Here is a 15,951-nt window from a genome sequence, read left to right as displayed (position 1 = left end):
AACTGACCGAGAAAATAGCTGTGGATTTTTTTTTTCTACCTAAAGAATTCTATTTAAAATATGAAATTCTCACATTTCCTCATTCTGTATATAGTATTATTATTTTTTTGTAATCTAAATCTTCTATTTATCCAGTTAAAAAAACCCAGAGGTGCCCAGCTTTTATTGTGTAGAATAGAAAGCCATTTTATTGGGACCTGGTCACAAAGAAAGGAAAATCCATTCCATTTGGAGCTGTGTTTCCAGACAAAGGAATGGAATTGGGAGGAGGAGGAGAAGCAGCTCAGGATTTTTTGAAGAAAGATTTATGTATTTATTTGAGAGAGAGTGTGTGCAGGGGAGGGAGCAGGGGAGGGAAGGCAGAGGGAGAGGATCTCAAGCTGACACCTCGCTGAACTTGGAGCTGGCAGGACTCGATCTCATGACCCATGAGATCACGACCTGAGCCGAAAATGTGTCAGATGTTCAACTGCCCGAGCTGCCCTGGGGCCCCAGGATTTTTTTTTTTTAGTTAAAAAAAATTGCTGTGTATTTATCCATGTAAGACATGTAATCCTAAGGCACATGGCATAGAACTTTTACTTAGAATGAAATAGGTTCATTTAGGGCATGGCAGATTATTTAGGGGGAAGAAAAAGAATAGAAGCTGACGTAAAGAAAGTACTCAGGACTTTTTTTTTAAAGATTTATTTATTTGTTTATGATAGACAGAGAGAGAGAGAGAGGCAGAGACACAGGAGGAGGGAGAAGCAGGCTCCATGCCGGGAGCCCGACGCAGGACTCGATCCCGGGACTCCAGGATTGTGCCCTGGGCCAAAGGCAGGTGCCAAACCACTGAGCCACCCAGGGATCCCCTCAGGACTGTTTTGAGGTATTCTATTTATTATCTAAAAGATTTTGTCCTGTGGTCCTCAAAAAAACTAAATGTGCTTGCTGTCATCATAGGCCAGACTTGGAGAGTGCGTAAGTTAGAAGGCTAATAAAATCGCTGCTGCTATAGAGGTTCTGGTTCCTCAGGAGCCATCTGGCTGCCGAAGTCAGTAGAGCCTGGGCTGATCAGATCTCTTGTCTTTGTTTTTGTCTGTATTGGGAGAAGAATTTGAGGAACTTTCTGGATAGTAAGTTCCTTGAAGGCAGGAACCCTGTGGCTTTCATGTTCGTGTGGGTTTTCACATGTAGCAAATGCTCAATAAAATTGTATGGAATGAGTGACGTAGGGTATAGGAATAGGGTTAAAGCTTTTTGTCAAATGTTCCCTTTGTTTTAAAAAAGCTAGCAAGCATCTTGCAGATAGCTTTTGTGTGTGTATTTGTGAGTGTGGGTGTAAGAAGGAGAGAAGGGAGGGAAGAGGGGGCGAGAGGACATCCCCAGAGAAGCATGATGGGCTTCTTACGACCAGAAACAAATGGGAACCAGCTATGGACATGACCGGAATCTGCTTTATGCAGAACTGTTTTCTGAGGAATAGAATTGTATCGTTTCAGGATCCAGTCAGGGAGCAAAACCTAAACCAGTTATTTCAGCAAAACGAATTTAATATGGAGAATTAAAAAGGCGAAAAAGGAACACTGAAATTTTGGAGTGTTAGAAACTCCAGGAAATAGCTAGTATCTCTCTGGCTTGGGCAGAAGGCAACAGTTGGGGCTCCTGGAATCTGGGTGTTTGGAGGAGGCTAGGCCTGAGGCCTTTGAGGAGGGAGTCGTGTCACCTGGGGCTGGAGCTTAAGGAGTTGGGAGAGGTTCCCCCAGCACCTACATCTCTCAGACTTCAGATCTAGACTGCTGAGAAGGGGCTGTCATCTAGTTGTGTTCATCTTTCTGAGGGGGTGTGATGAGGCTGGTGCTCAGAGTACAGGGAGGATCCAGAAACTGGAACCCCTGCGGGCTTGGGAAAAGGGACAAAGTCCCTTCTCCCTCTTCCTGCCTCTGATTCTCCCTCTAGTACATTCTGCTATCAGAACCTGGTGGGGAGCTGTTTGGAAAAGAAGACACCATGGACTGCAGAGTCCCAGTGACTGACATCACTACAGGGAGTGTGGGAAGGTGAACAAAGGGCTGAGAGACACGAGCTTAGTAACGAGTAAGTTACTCGTTGATGGTAGTGTGCATCTAATATTAGGGTTTGCCAGCCCAGAACACACATTTAGTTACAACAATTGCAAACAGGACACAATGGTAGGTTTCCCTAAGTCACCAAGCAAATTGGCAGTGTAATAAAAATGTGTTTTATATCTATCTATGTTTAATTCAACTAACACTGACTATCAGCTCTTCAGAAGAAGGTAAGGAGCTTCTGGAATGGAGTTGGCAGCACATGGTTATGTCCATCTTGGGAAAATGTTGTTTCCCCCAAAATCTAATAAGACAGGTGGATATCCTACTTACCTTACTAATGCTTTAGTTAATAAGATCTTCAGCCAGAGGAATAGTGAATGATGGGAAGTCCAGGTAAATTATGAAAAATCTTAATATTTAAGATTTTAAAAACAAGAGTGATTTTCACTCTTTTTTTTCTTTTGCCATCTTCCATAATGTGCTGTATGATTCCAGAGTGTGGTAGTGCTTAGACTTTGTGGTTAGGAAGCTTCCGTGTAGCTGTTAACCTCAGCATGCCTTGGAACCACAGCTTCGTGCCGGAAGCACAAGCTCTCTGCATCCCACTCTTTGCATATGTCAATATAATCTAGCTTTAACTCGACATGGCTTTGTCCCCGGAAAGCCCAGTGTGGATTTTATAAGGCCATACCAATTACATCTGATAATTGTTGCCATACTCCTTCTGAAATAAGCAAATACACAGGCAGGCTCTCTAAACAGACATTCTCCAGAGCTCAAGGTGAAAAGCTAAATGCCCCTGGGAGAGGGAATGAAAGGTGGATGAATTCTCTTTCAAAACAAAGTAAGGAGGGAAAGTGCCTGGGTCAGTGAATATATAATGTGGAGTAACACCCAACTTCACTGGCTGCACAGTGTTGGCTGAACAAGATGACTGTAGAGATGCAAGAGGTGTTCTCTGTCCTGGGTTGGGGTGATTAGGAAAGGGTGGGCACTAATCATGAGTGTATTCCCAGCATTGGGAAGCAGTCAGGCTTGTTTGGATTCCTGTTGCCCTAATACCATTGACTCTTCCGTGTACTTGGGACTAAGTCTCAGGGCAATGAAAAGGAAAGCCCATGGCTACAGAGTCAGATTTCCTCTTACTTTCTTTGTAACTTTGGGCAATAAGCTTAACTTCTGTGAGCTGTGTCCCGTAGGCTAATTATCTACAAGTGGTGAATCACACTTACCTCACATGGCTGTTGTGATGATTCTACAATCTGTTCTGTATGACTGTGACTGACACATAGTCTTATAGTAGCCCAGTAAAATGTTAGATACCTTCGCCTTTCTGCAGTGTTGTATATCCAACCCTATGCTGGTACTCAGTGTTGGGGAGGTGTAGGGAAGGCTAAGGATGGCATCTCAACTTCTATCCTTAGGAGAGGGGAAGAGGGCTCTAGATTGTACAAGCCTGCAAAGCAGTTACTGAATTCAAATGTATTTCATGAAACTTATTTTAGTAGTAGCCATGTATGTCTAGTTGGAAGAAATATTTTACAAATGATGAGTAGCTACAAGTCTTTGGAACTTTGAACGGATAGAAGATGTGTTTCATGACGGAAGTGGCTTTTGAGCTGAGGCCCTGGGAAATTGGAATGTGTTTGAACAGAGAGGCAGTGATGGTGTGTCCTGGACAGCGCAGTAGCATGGGTACATGTCTGTGGTAGGGACAAACATGGTATGTGTGTCAGGACCAGTAAGGTTGGGATCAGGATTAGATTTGAGAAATCTGTAGGCGGAGGGCTGCATAAGGGAGGAGGACTCATTTTCTGCAAGCCCTTGAACTATATGCTATGAGCTCTGATAAGCATTGGAGCTACAATGCTTTCTTAATCAGAGGAGTGACATGATGGAAAGGGTGCTTCAAGGAGATGAAAGTGTTGAGTCCTGGGGGAGGACTGGGAAGATTCTCTACAGGGAGATGAGCAGTGGCTGCTCAGTTAATCTAATCATGAAGAGCAGAGGGACCACAGTAATGACAGAGCCTGGAGAGGATAAGGTGAATCTGAGTGAAACTGGCAAAGGGATATTGACAGGTTGTGGTGACTGGTTTTGCGTGAGGGAAGGAGAGAAGGAAAGGAGGAAGTCAAAGAGAAGTCACAGATTTTGAGGCTAAGAGATTTGCAGCCGCATTATGTTATGATAATAACTAAATATTACTGAGCTGCTGATTTCCAAACACAATCCCTATCTACCACTATTACCACTACTATCACTACCACCATCACTACCACTATTACAGAGTAATGATTATTAAAATCTTACTCTGGACCAAGTACTGGGCTAAACACTTTGCATGTACTACCTTATTTAATCCTTACTATGCCATGAGGCATCCACTTATTAAATATCTTTTTTGAGCATCTTCTATGTGACAGGTGCTGGGTTAGGCCTTGGGGATAAAATGGGAGCTCTGTCTATGCCCTCACTGAGCTTATAGTCTAGGCCAAGGCTTCAGACAAGACTCATGTAAATAAATGAATTAGATATTGTAGGTTGTGATTAGAGCTCTGAAAAAAATAATGGTCATGAGAGAGTCTAACAGAGAAGCCTATTTTAGGGAATGGTCAAGGAAGACTTAGATTCAGAGTGAGCCCTGAAGAGTGGGGAGAAGCCAACCATGAGAGAAGCCAGAGGAAGAATATTTTATTATGGGGGAACAATCAGGCAAAGCTTGGTCTGATGTGGGAAATTGTTGTGGGAAATTGCCAGGAGGCTATGTCCCTGAAACACGAGAGAGCAAGGGAAAGAAAGGGTGGGTTGCGATGTAGTGGGAGGCCAGGAGGCAGGCTAGGTCAGCGAGGAAACCTTGGGAGCTGTGTGAGGAGGAGTCTGGGTGACTCAAAGTACAGTGGGAGGACATTGTAGGGTGTAAGCAGAGTGACATGGTCTGGCTCTCATGTGTGGAGAATGGATTGGAAGAAAGTGTGGGTAGAAGTACAGAAATTGGTCCAGGTGTTTGCCCAGGTGAGACATAACAGTGGAAGTAGAGGTGGAGAAATGAAGGATTTGGGATGTATTTTGCAAAGGACTAACAATTTGCAGGTGGAGAGAATTTGGGGGAGCGGCCAAGAAAGGGAAGAATGACCACCTTGTCTCTGGTTTTAGAAACTGTGTGGTGGCCATGCTAGTAACATAGGGAAGACGGGGGCAGACTCAGTTTGGGAGGAAAACCAAGAATTCCTTACTGGATATGCTACATTTGGGAGGGCTTTGGGTCATAAGTGTGGAGTGGTCAACCCATATGCAATAGGGATTATGAGTCTGGAGCTCAGACAAATGACCTGAGCCAGAGGTGGAGGCTTTGGATTCATGGATTTAGAGGTGGCGTTTAAAACTATGAGGATGGCAAATCCATCCAGAGAGAATGAATGTGGGTAGAGAAGAGGCCTGGGGCAAAGTTGACAAACCGGACCACTAACAAATGGGGTCGTGTGGAGGGAAAGGACCAGCAAAGAGGCTGAGAAGGAAGGAGGGAAAAACAGGATTGTGAAGGTCATGAGGCAGAGAGGAAAGTGAGTCAGGAAGGAGGGACTGGTCAGCAGTGTCCGAGGCTGTTGAGCAGTTCCATAAAATGAACCATTAGATTTGGTAGTTGGGAGGCCCTTGGCAGCACTGAAAAAACATGGCTTTAATGCAGTGGGCAGAGAAGTCAGGTCTGATTCAGAAGTGGGTAGGAGTTGAGGAAGGAGCTTTTGCAGGTAACTCTTGAGAAGTTGTTCTCTTGTTAATCTGGTTTGATGTCTGAGGAAACAGGCTAACGGGGCTTCAAGTCCTATCCAGAGTCATTCTAGAAGCGCTTGGCAAAGCCAGGTTTTGAACCCACATATGTTTGACTCTGAAACCCACATTCTTAGCTGTGCTAAACAAGTGTTTAAGTTATCATTTGAATGAATTATTTATTTTCTAATTAGGTCCTTGTTTCCCATTTTCTCTCACTTGGTTGCTTTCACAAAATGGTCTCTGATTAACATCCAAATAAAGTAAACACAGGAGAAAGCCTGGATTAAAAATGAAATGATGATAGATAAATCAAGGGAATTTGAGTATAAAGTTTATAAATATATTCATTGATTGTCTCCAACTATTCTAAAGCACATGCTAGGATCTTCTGAAATGAAGAATTATATATATATAATGTATATATATCATTTTTTCCCAATAAATTTAGGCCCCAGGCAATACCTGTGGAAATGCTTTTAACAAAAACAAAACAAAAGGAAAAACCCTCTACTTCCCTCTTTGCATTTCCCAGTTTCTTTCTTCCCCATCCTGTTATTTTCCAGGCTGCTGCCACTGCCTCTTTTGGGACTCTCTTGGCTGTTGCAAGGTCCCAGGCTTTTCCTTCAAAATCCAATTCCTTGTTTTCTCCCACTTAGAACAGAGATTTGAACAAGGAGAGAAATCTTTCCGTTTCTGACTGGTATCTGACAAAGCCAAAATTAGATTTCACCTAGCTGTCAAGTAACATACCGCTAGTTAAAATTGCTCTCAGGACTCAAACACAGGCTAGGTGACCTCTCATATTCAGTTCATGTCGTTTTCCCTTTCAATATTCGATATTCTGATAATGTGTCTACGTGGCCATTCTTACCTTGCCGACATACAAAGGGTCAGTTCCAGTATACTCTTCCAGAACAAAAAACTGGTTCCAAACCCAGCTCCTCTTTATCCGCAAGTGTGACTGTGGCTTGTCTGGCAGGAGCGCTTCTAATTTGCCTGGTGGTGTTGGTGTGCCCGAGAGAACAGTGGTCGTAAGGTCCATCAATCCCCAGAAGTACAAGGACATGCCAAGTCCCAGCCAGCTCTTTGCATTGCTCATTCTACCAGGAGTCCACATGGGATTGCCAGGTTTTCAGAAAGTAAAGTACAAGATGATAAAGCCACTGGAACTTGAGTGTTTTCCAAGTAAAAAAATACTAATGCGGTTTACCGGACACTTAACGCTTCTCATATGAGATCTCGATTCAAGTCAATCTGCTTGAAGTTGACTTCCTGTCAAGTTAAGGAGAACACACTGTGATGATGTCAGATTCTCTCCTGTGGGCTTATAGCAAGTTTTCAAGAAATGTCAGTAAATATCCAGTTCTCTACTCAGCGAATTAAAGAGTCATAACATGTTATTGCTTTAGAAATGTTTGAGTAACAAATAATATTTTAATAAAAAGAAGACAACTTATCTTGCTGTAATCAGTCCCAAACCTTTGGATATGGATTTCAGCGGGAATAAAACTGGTGAATAAATTTCTTCTCATTGATAACATAGCTGGAGGGTTTATGCTGTATTATTGATTGGCTTGAATTAATAGTGTGCTCTTTGAAATATTTATGGTCAGACAGCCTCCTAAACTCTTAAAAACAGCCTTCATTTCCAAAATTTATAGCGAATAACTAATATTTTCATTAGCCCAACCGCTTTTCTTGGCTCATTAAAAAAGCCAAAAGCAAATCTAACTATCTTTTTTGCCACCTACAATTATCTTGTGTCTACCCTGTGTTATTGATAATATTAGAAAGCTCAGACTTCATTTATAAGCAGCCACAGATCACTTCGGACTTTAATCATTCTCTGAGCTCCTGGTAGAATTTGAGTGTCACACTCTACTGCTTTGGCTCTGAAGCTCTGAGAGGGGCTGCTAATGTAACCTTTCTAGAGTTTGAATGGTCAGTTAATCATTGTATCACTCACAACAGACTTTAAAGTGCTGTTAGTCACATGCTACTGGGGGCATGTGAAGAGAGGCAAGCCAACACGTTTTTTTTTTTTTTTTCCTGATCTGAAAGACTCATTTAGACAAAAGGATGTTGACTTCTACCCTGGGGACACCTTTTCATCAGTCAAACTTCTTTTGTTGCTATGAAGGCAGATTAGCTGGTGACCTCACTCCTGGGCTGTGACCTCATCCACCTTTTCTTCCTTTACTTTGGCGAGGCATAATGAAACGGCACATCACTCCCACCACTCTGTCAAAACAACCAAAATGGCTTCTGTGGGCTTAATATTTTCACTGTTAATGTAGAGAACTGCTGTCATCGTCTCAGAACAATGTGTGTTTGGGGATTTCAGACCCATGCAACTAAATAATGCTCCATTTCTACAAGTGGTTTAAAGTGAATGCTTTGATGGCATCTGAATTACCACCTTCTACCTGTCGCCACCAGAACTCGTTTTAGCGTCCTCTCAAATACCCACTATTGAAATGAACAAAAGAATTAAAAAAGAGATCTTATAATCATTTCACACAATATGCCATTTCATTTCTGTGCGAGAAATCCCTTCAGTGAGAACTAATAAAGACGACAAGCTGGGGGAGACTAAAGATTTTCTGTAACTGAATGGGGAGGCTGTGCCTCAAGTTCTAGCTCTTAAATGTGGATTGACTGGTAAGTAAAAGGGAGCTAAGTGTGCCTTATTTAGGGTGATGTGTTTGTTAATAAAGAACAATGGTGTTCCAGAGGGTCAGGTACCAAGTATTAGTGGTTTTCCTCTTTGGACCAATAGACAAAAACCCAGCTCATGTTTCTCTGATCCCTGTCTAGGAAGAGATGTTCTGGAAGAAGGAGTCTTAACCCAGGGAGATGGATTAATTAAAAAGATTGGTGAGAAACAGCTATGCTGTTCTTGGGACTTAGAAGATGGACTGTAAATGGCTGAGGTGCCAGCCACACAAGGAGAAGTTAGCTGAGTTGTGTGTAAAAATGATAAAGCCGAGCCCACACCATGTTTCGTGGGCACTGTTTGGACCACCATTCCGGAAGGGCCTAATGTATATATATCATTTCACAGATTTCTGCATCTAGGATAAGTACTCTGGAGTATTCGATTCTGGCCTAGCCTAATTTTGTAATAACCACATTTTTTTTTTTCCTGTAGAAGTGAACTTAATGAAGAACTACTAGTTAGAAAATTCTGTAGAATAGAGAAAAATTCTCTTTTCGGATTGCATTTATCAAAGCTAAAACTCAATATATATACTTTATTTAATATATTTCCTTCCACATCTGTGTTTCACATGCGTGCCTTTTGCCTAAGCATTATTTTTCAACTATGTCATATATTCTCTGGCTACTTTTAGCATCTCACTGTCGGGTTCTGAGTGCTTAGGTGCCCACATGTTTGGGTGTGGGGGTGTGCAGATGTCTCCTTTCCTGCTTGTACTGGCTAAATTTTCTGGACAATTCAAATAAGATTTGAGGCCATTTTGAGGGATTTTAAATCCTGTCCCTTATATTCTCTCATCTCTCACAAACTAGACATGCATTCTTGCCAATTAAAACCCCCTGTCTTTACCTCAGTGTGATCTGAAGAGCGCCAGGGGGAAAAAAAAAGATGTTCTTTGGAATCTTTGTGATGAATATTTTGTAGGTGGTGCAGCTGCCTGAGCTTTCATCTCTGTCTCCTGCCCACTTTGGCCTCCTACACACGAGTGTAAAGCCTTTCGCCAAACACAGACGAGAGTGGCTTTTGGCTGTTTAGGATCTGTGGAGCCCTAGGTATTCCTGTGAAAGCTCAGGTGGTCTGGGTGCCCCTCTCACATTCCCCCCCTCACAAACAGCAAATATCAGAGCCCGCAGCACCTGTAAACTCTTACTGTGTTAAATAACCTGATAGCTATAGTTGATGGGGGAAGCACTTTATTCCTGCTTCCTCAGGGCAGAATGCGTGAAAAAATCCTCCCTGCCTAACTTTTCAGAAAGTAAACTCTGGGTTATACAAAAGGTACATTATTCTTTTCACAATTAGGACTGTTTATGCAAGTGCGGGGAAGTCAGTTCTATCAGAAATACTAACAGCTTTGATGCGTTATAAAAAATATGGTTCTCGTTTGTGTCTTTCCTACGGGCTAATCGTAGTGATGATGTTTGAAGGTGGGTTCATTTCTGTCATTCTTGTCAAGGAAGAGACTAATGTATGTGTATTTGTATGTATAGATCTGCTTTGAAAGACCACATATGCCACACAAAGAATACATTAGTGGAAATTGACTTCTGTGTTAAATGAGTCTTTTAAAAGTTTTTCCCCCATCCTGCCTGAAGAAAGCAAACAGCCTGGTAATGAACACAGTAGGAAGAAATTAAAGTTGTAGATAAAGTGTGCTTTTGGTGAATTGTTTATTTCATTACTTAAATTCGTTGTGATATTTAAAATGTAGGGGGAAGGGATGGTTACCACTTTCTCCTTGAAATGAACTGGGCTTTTATGGTCTCCCTCTGATTTCTTTTTCCATTATTTCCATTTTCTTGAGCTTTTCATGGTTAATGGAAGTACTACTCAGTAAAGCTCAAAAGACATTTCTGTAGAAGCAGAAAGTCAGTTGCCTTTGCTGCTGACTCCCTCTCTGGAGGGAAGGTGTTTTAATTTTTTGATTGGCTTTAAGAGGTAAATACAGACAGTGGTGTGGTTTTGGGGAGCTAAACTTCTTAAGCTATCACTTTTACTTTATAGAACCAGGACGTTCAGCAACATTAAATCAGAACGCGTCCCAGGGTCACGATGCTATCTTGCCTTTCAATCAAGGGTCTCACTTGAGAAATATGAGCAAACATATTTTATTTAGGAGTCCCAATTCTTCAGTATAGAATATAGAACCCAGAGAGAACAAAAAGCAGGTGGTTGTGGTATAAATTGGAGTGAAAAATTCATATGATGGTGATGATGTCTTTGAATATGTACACTTCACAAACAATAAGATTCCCACTGCGGAATCCTATAAAGGAGATATTTTCGTTCTGCGTCTGGGTGTGAATGCCTTGGCTGACCCAAGTCCACCCACCACCGTAGATGTGTTTTGGAAAGGGTGTCTACTCTGGTGTTGTAGTCTGAGAAAGATGAGACATTCTCTGACCTGAAGTCTTTTTTTATTTACTATAGATGTGCCATCCTCTGTTTCCTCCTGGGTGGTCATTAAGTGAAACAGAAGCAATATACCAGCCTATGCAAAGCTGCCAATCTGTGGAGGTGACTGACCCTCTCCAGAGCCAGAAGAGGTTGTCCAAGTACTAGATTTCTTGGATTCGGGTTTTTCTTTTCCTTCCACTCCCCTGCTCCATACCTTACCTGCCTCATGACATAGTCCCCAACCCCAAAGTTAGCATTTCTGAAATGGATACAGTTTAGAGTCAGTGTGTACATTTAATGTGGTCATATTTCCTCCCCCCCTCCTCAGAGAGGCTATTAATAAATTAATAGTGTGTCTAGAATTGAGGAGTTATGGTATTGCCTTTTTTTTTAATTGAGCAGCAGAAGAAAAACAAAGCATACTAATTTCCACGGGGATTTGTTCAAAAAGGTGGTCATCACTTTCACTTATTCTGATTTTCTTATATTTCTATGAACCCCCACTTCTCCTGGTTCCTCAAAAACTGGAAACCCTGAGCCTAAGGCTACAGCTGTTAAAATGATCACTCTGCTATTATTATCTCTGAAATCTTCCTTCTCTCACCACTTATTCTTTCTCTCCTTTTCTTTCCCACAACGGAACTAGTTGATGAGCGGGAATGCTTTTAAGAAGTTCAAGTATGGAAGCGTGGGGCTGTGACATACCTGAGGGGGAGGTGCAGGGTGGCTGAATGGAGTTTAGGAACAGTATCTGGGTGAAGAGTAGAACAAAAAAAAATGGGAGAAATTATGAATTATATGATTAGGAGCTGGCTTTGAAAAACCTGATCAGGCCCATAATAAAAACTGCCTCGTGCATCCTACATATACACTGACTCTCTGGCTATAAACTCCCCAGCTCAGGTCCTCAATAGAGGCATTTCCACTTTAGAAATCCTTTCACTAGAGTTCATGCCCAATTCCTCTGTGGTTTCATTCCTATTGTAATTAATTTTTCCATTTGAGGATGCCCTTTCTTTCCTTCCATATCTTCCAAGAATGGCAAATAGATTCTTACGGATCCTTTCACGCATACTTAGTATCTAGTACATGTTTTAATCCTAAAGGAGTCAGGAAGTTTTTGACCTACTTTATGCTTCCTCTGGCTTTCACTTTTAATCAAGCTAATGAAAGTACAGTTCGGTCCATGGGCAATTTCTTTGACTCCAGTTAGACAAGAATGATCAATTTTGATTTTTCAGAGTTGTCTCACATGTTCCCTGATTTCTAGTCTTACGTGGCATTTATAATTGCACTAAATTTGCACTTGTTCATTTTTAAAAAGTGTGTGTTTTAAATTAAGTAATTATCTGGCTAAAGTTCTTCTTTGAAGTTGCAAATAATTCCTATAATTCCTACTCATTGCTTTTCTTATACCTTTGTCTTTGTACAGAATTTTAGGGAAATAGGACAAATCAGTAGTCTTTCCTGGACCATAATGGTTAAACCATAGGAAGAAGAGTTTTGGCAAAAGTCAGTTTGTTGTCTAAAATTAAGACTTAATGTATTAATTTGATAAATACATGAGCACCAGATATGCTTAATCAATAGTAGTTTGTGAAACCAAATGAAATAGAGTTCCAGTTTTAGCCCTACCACTTTTTATCTGTGCAATCTTGAGCCAGTGACTTATACTCTTTCAGTCTGTTTGTCATGTGCAAACTAGAGATAATTATAGAGTCTCACAGGATGATTGTCAGAATTAAGTGGGAAAATATCCACGAAGCTCTTAGCATGGTATTTGGGCAATGGCCTTGTGTTTGAAAAACAGTAGGTGCTTAATCCATGTTAGTTCTCTTTTCCTCTCTCAAAGAGTTTACAGTGTAGTGGGGGAGATACTGCCATTAAAGCTGGTAGTAGAAATAGTAATAGGAGTAGGCATTATGGCATCACTAGTGGCAGTGATGACAGTGTTGTAGCAGCAGGAATAACAAGCAGTGACGGCGGAAGTACTGGCATGGAGTACTGGCACTTGATGCCAGCCTTTGTTAAGTCCTGTACCTTTATTATTTTTTTTTTATTTTTATTATTTATTTTATTTATTTTATTTATTTTATTATTAAGTCTTTGCAAGAATTCCAGGAAAAGGTATACTTTTCCCCTTTGACACAAAGACAAACCAGTAGTGGTGTGCTGGGATGGCTCCTAGGATCCCACCAGCTCTCACCAGAGCTGATTGGCACATCTTTTTGCAGCTCCTTAAATTGGCCATGATGTGAGTTGACATTAGGGCTCTTGGCAGATGCTATGGGGAGAGTGAACGGGTGAACTTGGATTCTTCCTCAGGAGTAACTATGGCATTTTCGTATGTGACTCACCATGACATGGATCTGATGGTGATGATGCCTGCCAGACCCCTAAAAGCAGTGCTAGGCCAGGTCAGGAGAGGGGGCAATAATTTCTGTCGGGAAGGAAGAGTTTAAGGTAGCATATGAACTAAACCTTGAAAGATGGAAAGGAGGACCTTCCAAGTGAAAGCAAATGCAAGCCCTGTCAGGAGAAAAATACTTGAAATTGAGTGGAGAATGGGGCCCATTCAATAGAGTAGTGAGAGATGGGGCAGGAAAGACAGGCAGAAAACAGTAGCTAGGAGCTGTGAATGTTGCTAGGCTGAAGTATTTTGAATCTAGTTGTTCATAGTGAGCAATGAAAGGTTTTTGAGCATGCAAACGAGCCAGTCCAGTCACTGTTGAGTAACGTTGCTGGACTGTAGCAGAGAGCCAGTGGGAGAGTCAGTGGAGAGTCCAGGGGAACCTGGAAGGAGAACTTTGACCAGGACTCCAGGGGTAGGAGAAGGATTGGCGAGGAGTCTGAACCCCTGAGGACACAGAGTCCCCATCAATGGGAAACTGAATCGATGTGCAGGAATGTGGGTACGGGGGTTGGGAGGCTAATGAAACAATGACAGGAAGGTTTGTGTTTAGATTATGGCTGGAAATTGGAAGCAGGCATTCATTAGAGGCAAGGTAATAAATTTAGTTCTAGATTTAGGAATAAAAAATTCATCCTTCCATGCCTGATATTTAAAGAGGCAAGAACTTTCCTTCTCTTTTTAGTCCAAAACCTTAAAGCAGCTTTGGACATAAAGAATGTGATCTGCATCCTCTCCCTGAGAGCGGTTCTGACTGCTTCCAGAGCACACATTGCATCCAGGCCCCCTGCTCCTGATCCAGGGCTGGACCTGCTCCAGGTGGCTTCCTACAGCCAACTTGGTGAAACTGATCTGGACCTTTTGACCTGTCACCTCCCAGATGTTCCCTTTACACAATACCCATTCTCACGTTGGAATTATGCGTACTTTAGCTTTCATTTTTCTTTTTTAAAAATTTTATTTGTTTATTCATAGAGACACACAGAGAGAGAGGGGGGCAGAGGAACAGGCAGAGGGAGAAGCAGGCTCCATGCAGGGAGCCCGATGTGGGGACTTGATCCAGGGTCCCCAGGATCACACCCCAGGCTGCAGGCGGCGCTAAACCGCTGCACCACCAGGGCTGCCCAGCTTTCATTTTTCTAACGTGTAAGGATTGTATACATAGAGGACAACTGGATACTCTGTCCAAGGAAAAGAAAAACTCCTGGTAAAGCAAAAGAAAAATCAAACAAACAAAAACAAAAGAAAACAAAAAATCACAGTGATGTTTATTTATTTTTTCTGTTAAAGGAAAAAACTTCTAATATCTGTTTTCAAAAAAAAAACACCCCTCTTTTGGAAAATGATACAGAATTTGGACTCAGGACATTTTGGCTTAAGACAACTTCTGGCTCTGCCCCTCGATGTGTGATGCTGGGTGTTTGCTTAACCTTGTTGAGGCTCAGATATCTTCTTCAAAGGGCTTAAAGGTTTAACGGTTTAAAGTGTTGTCAAAGATTATCATGACCTAATACTATAGATCATTTTTTATTTTTTTACTGTTTTATTTTATTTATTTTACTGTTTTATTTTTTTACTTTCTCTGTATTCCCCTTCTCATCTCTCTTCTCACAGTACCTCTTGCATTTTCTGTTGGCTCTTAATTATTCGATATTGTAATTATTTACCTCTCTCTTCCCCATATTGTAAGCTCCTTGAAGATACAGATAGTGTCTTTTATCCCTATCAACTGTATACTTAGCACAGTATTTGACACATCCCAGGTGTTTAGTAAATAGAGTGCCAATGTGTTTTTAAGCTGTAAAAACGTATTTAACAGTTTGATATTATTATTCTTTCTGCCCTCATTCTTTTAATTTTGTTTAATATTTTCTCATACTTAATATCTGTTCTTACCACTAATGTATTAAGAGGCATGTATAATTAGACAGTATAAAGGCAAAAAATTTCCAGAAAAGAATAGATTTTTACACATGATAGTTTTGTTCTTGGACAGCAAATAAAATAAAGCCTGATAGGTCACACGTGCTCTAGACTTTGGCATCATTTGTTGTTAATATGAAGCTAAGGAATCCTTTGTAGAGATGCTAAGAAACCTTATGAGAGAATTGGGGTTTGTAAAATGACAGTGGTCTAAAATTCTGGGACGTTTTTTAGTTGTCTAGTTAAAGGGATATGGCCACAAAGTTATCTCTGATGGTTTAGCTTTTTTATCTCTTTAATTCAGGGGGAAAGGGGCTGATATGAGAAGATTTCTATAATTCTTTTCAAGGTCAACAATGCTTTGACAGCCCCCTCCTTCTTGAACCTAGATCCTATCAGTCCAGTCTTCACCGCATGACCATATTTACATTTCCTTTTAAAATGTTTTTATTCTACTGAGGGCAGCCCGGGTGGCTCAGCGGTTTAGCGTTGCCTTCAGTCCTGGGCCTGATCCTGGAGACCCGGGATTGAGTCCCATGTCAGGCTCCCTTCATGGAGCCTGCTTTCCCTCTGCCTATGTCTCTGCCTCTCTCTCTCTCTCTCTCTCTCTCTCTCTCTCTCTCTCTCTGTGTGTGTCTCTCATGAGTAAATAAGGAAAATCTTAAAAACAAACAAACAAA

At 41.4% G+C, this 15,951-nt stretch overlaps 1 protein-coding gene across 8 annotated transcripts in view; it reads right to left on the bottom strand.

Moving 5' to 3' along the window:
• Positions 1-15,951, bottom strand: part of CDH20 (cadherin 20) — a 205,800-nt gene that overhangs the window by 48,159 nt on the left and 141,690 nt on the right. For 6 of the 8 annotated variants that reach the window (XM_072758026.1, XM_072758019.1, XM_072758020.1 and 3 more), the window contains one exon: positions 6,694-7,094. In XM_072758026.1, the coding sequence (XP_072614127.1) occupies positions 6,694-6,939 (246 nt within the window). In that variant the 5' untranslated portion in view covers positions 6,940-7,094. Of the gene's footprint in view, positions 1-6,693; positions 7,117-11,643; positions 11,690-15,951 lie in introns of all 8 variants that reach the window. The other 2 variants (XM_072758022.1, XM_072758025.1) reach the window with 2 other exon arrangements.

Source organism: Vulpes vulpes, chromosome 5, assembly GCF_048418805.1.
Source record: "Vulpes vulpes isolate BD-2025 chromosome 5, VulVul3, whole genome shotgun sequence".
Lineage (NCBI taxonomy): Eukaryota > Metazoa > Chordata > Mammalia > Carnivora > Canidae > Vulpes > Vulpes vulpes.
This window is presented reverse-complemented; position numbering and strand designations above follow the sequence as displayed.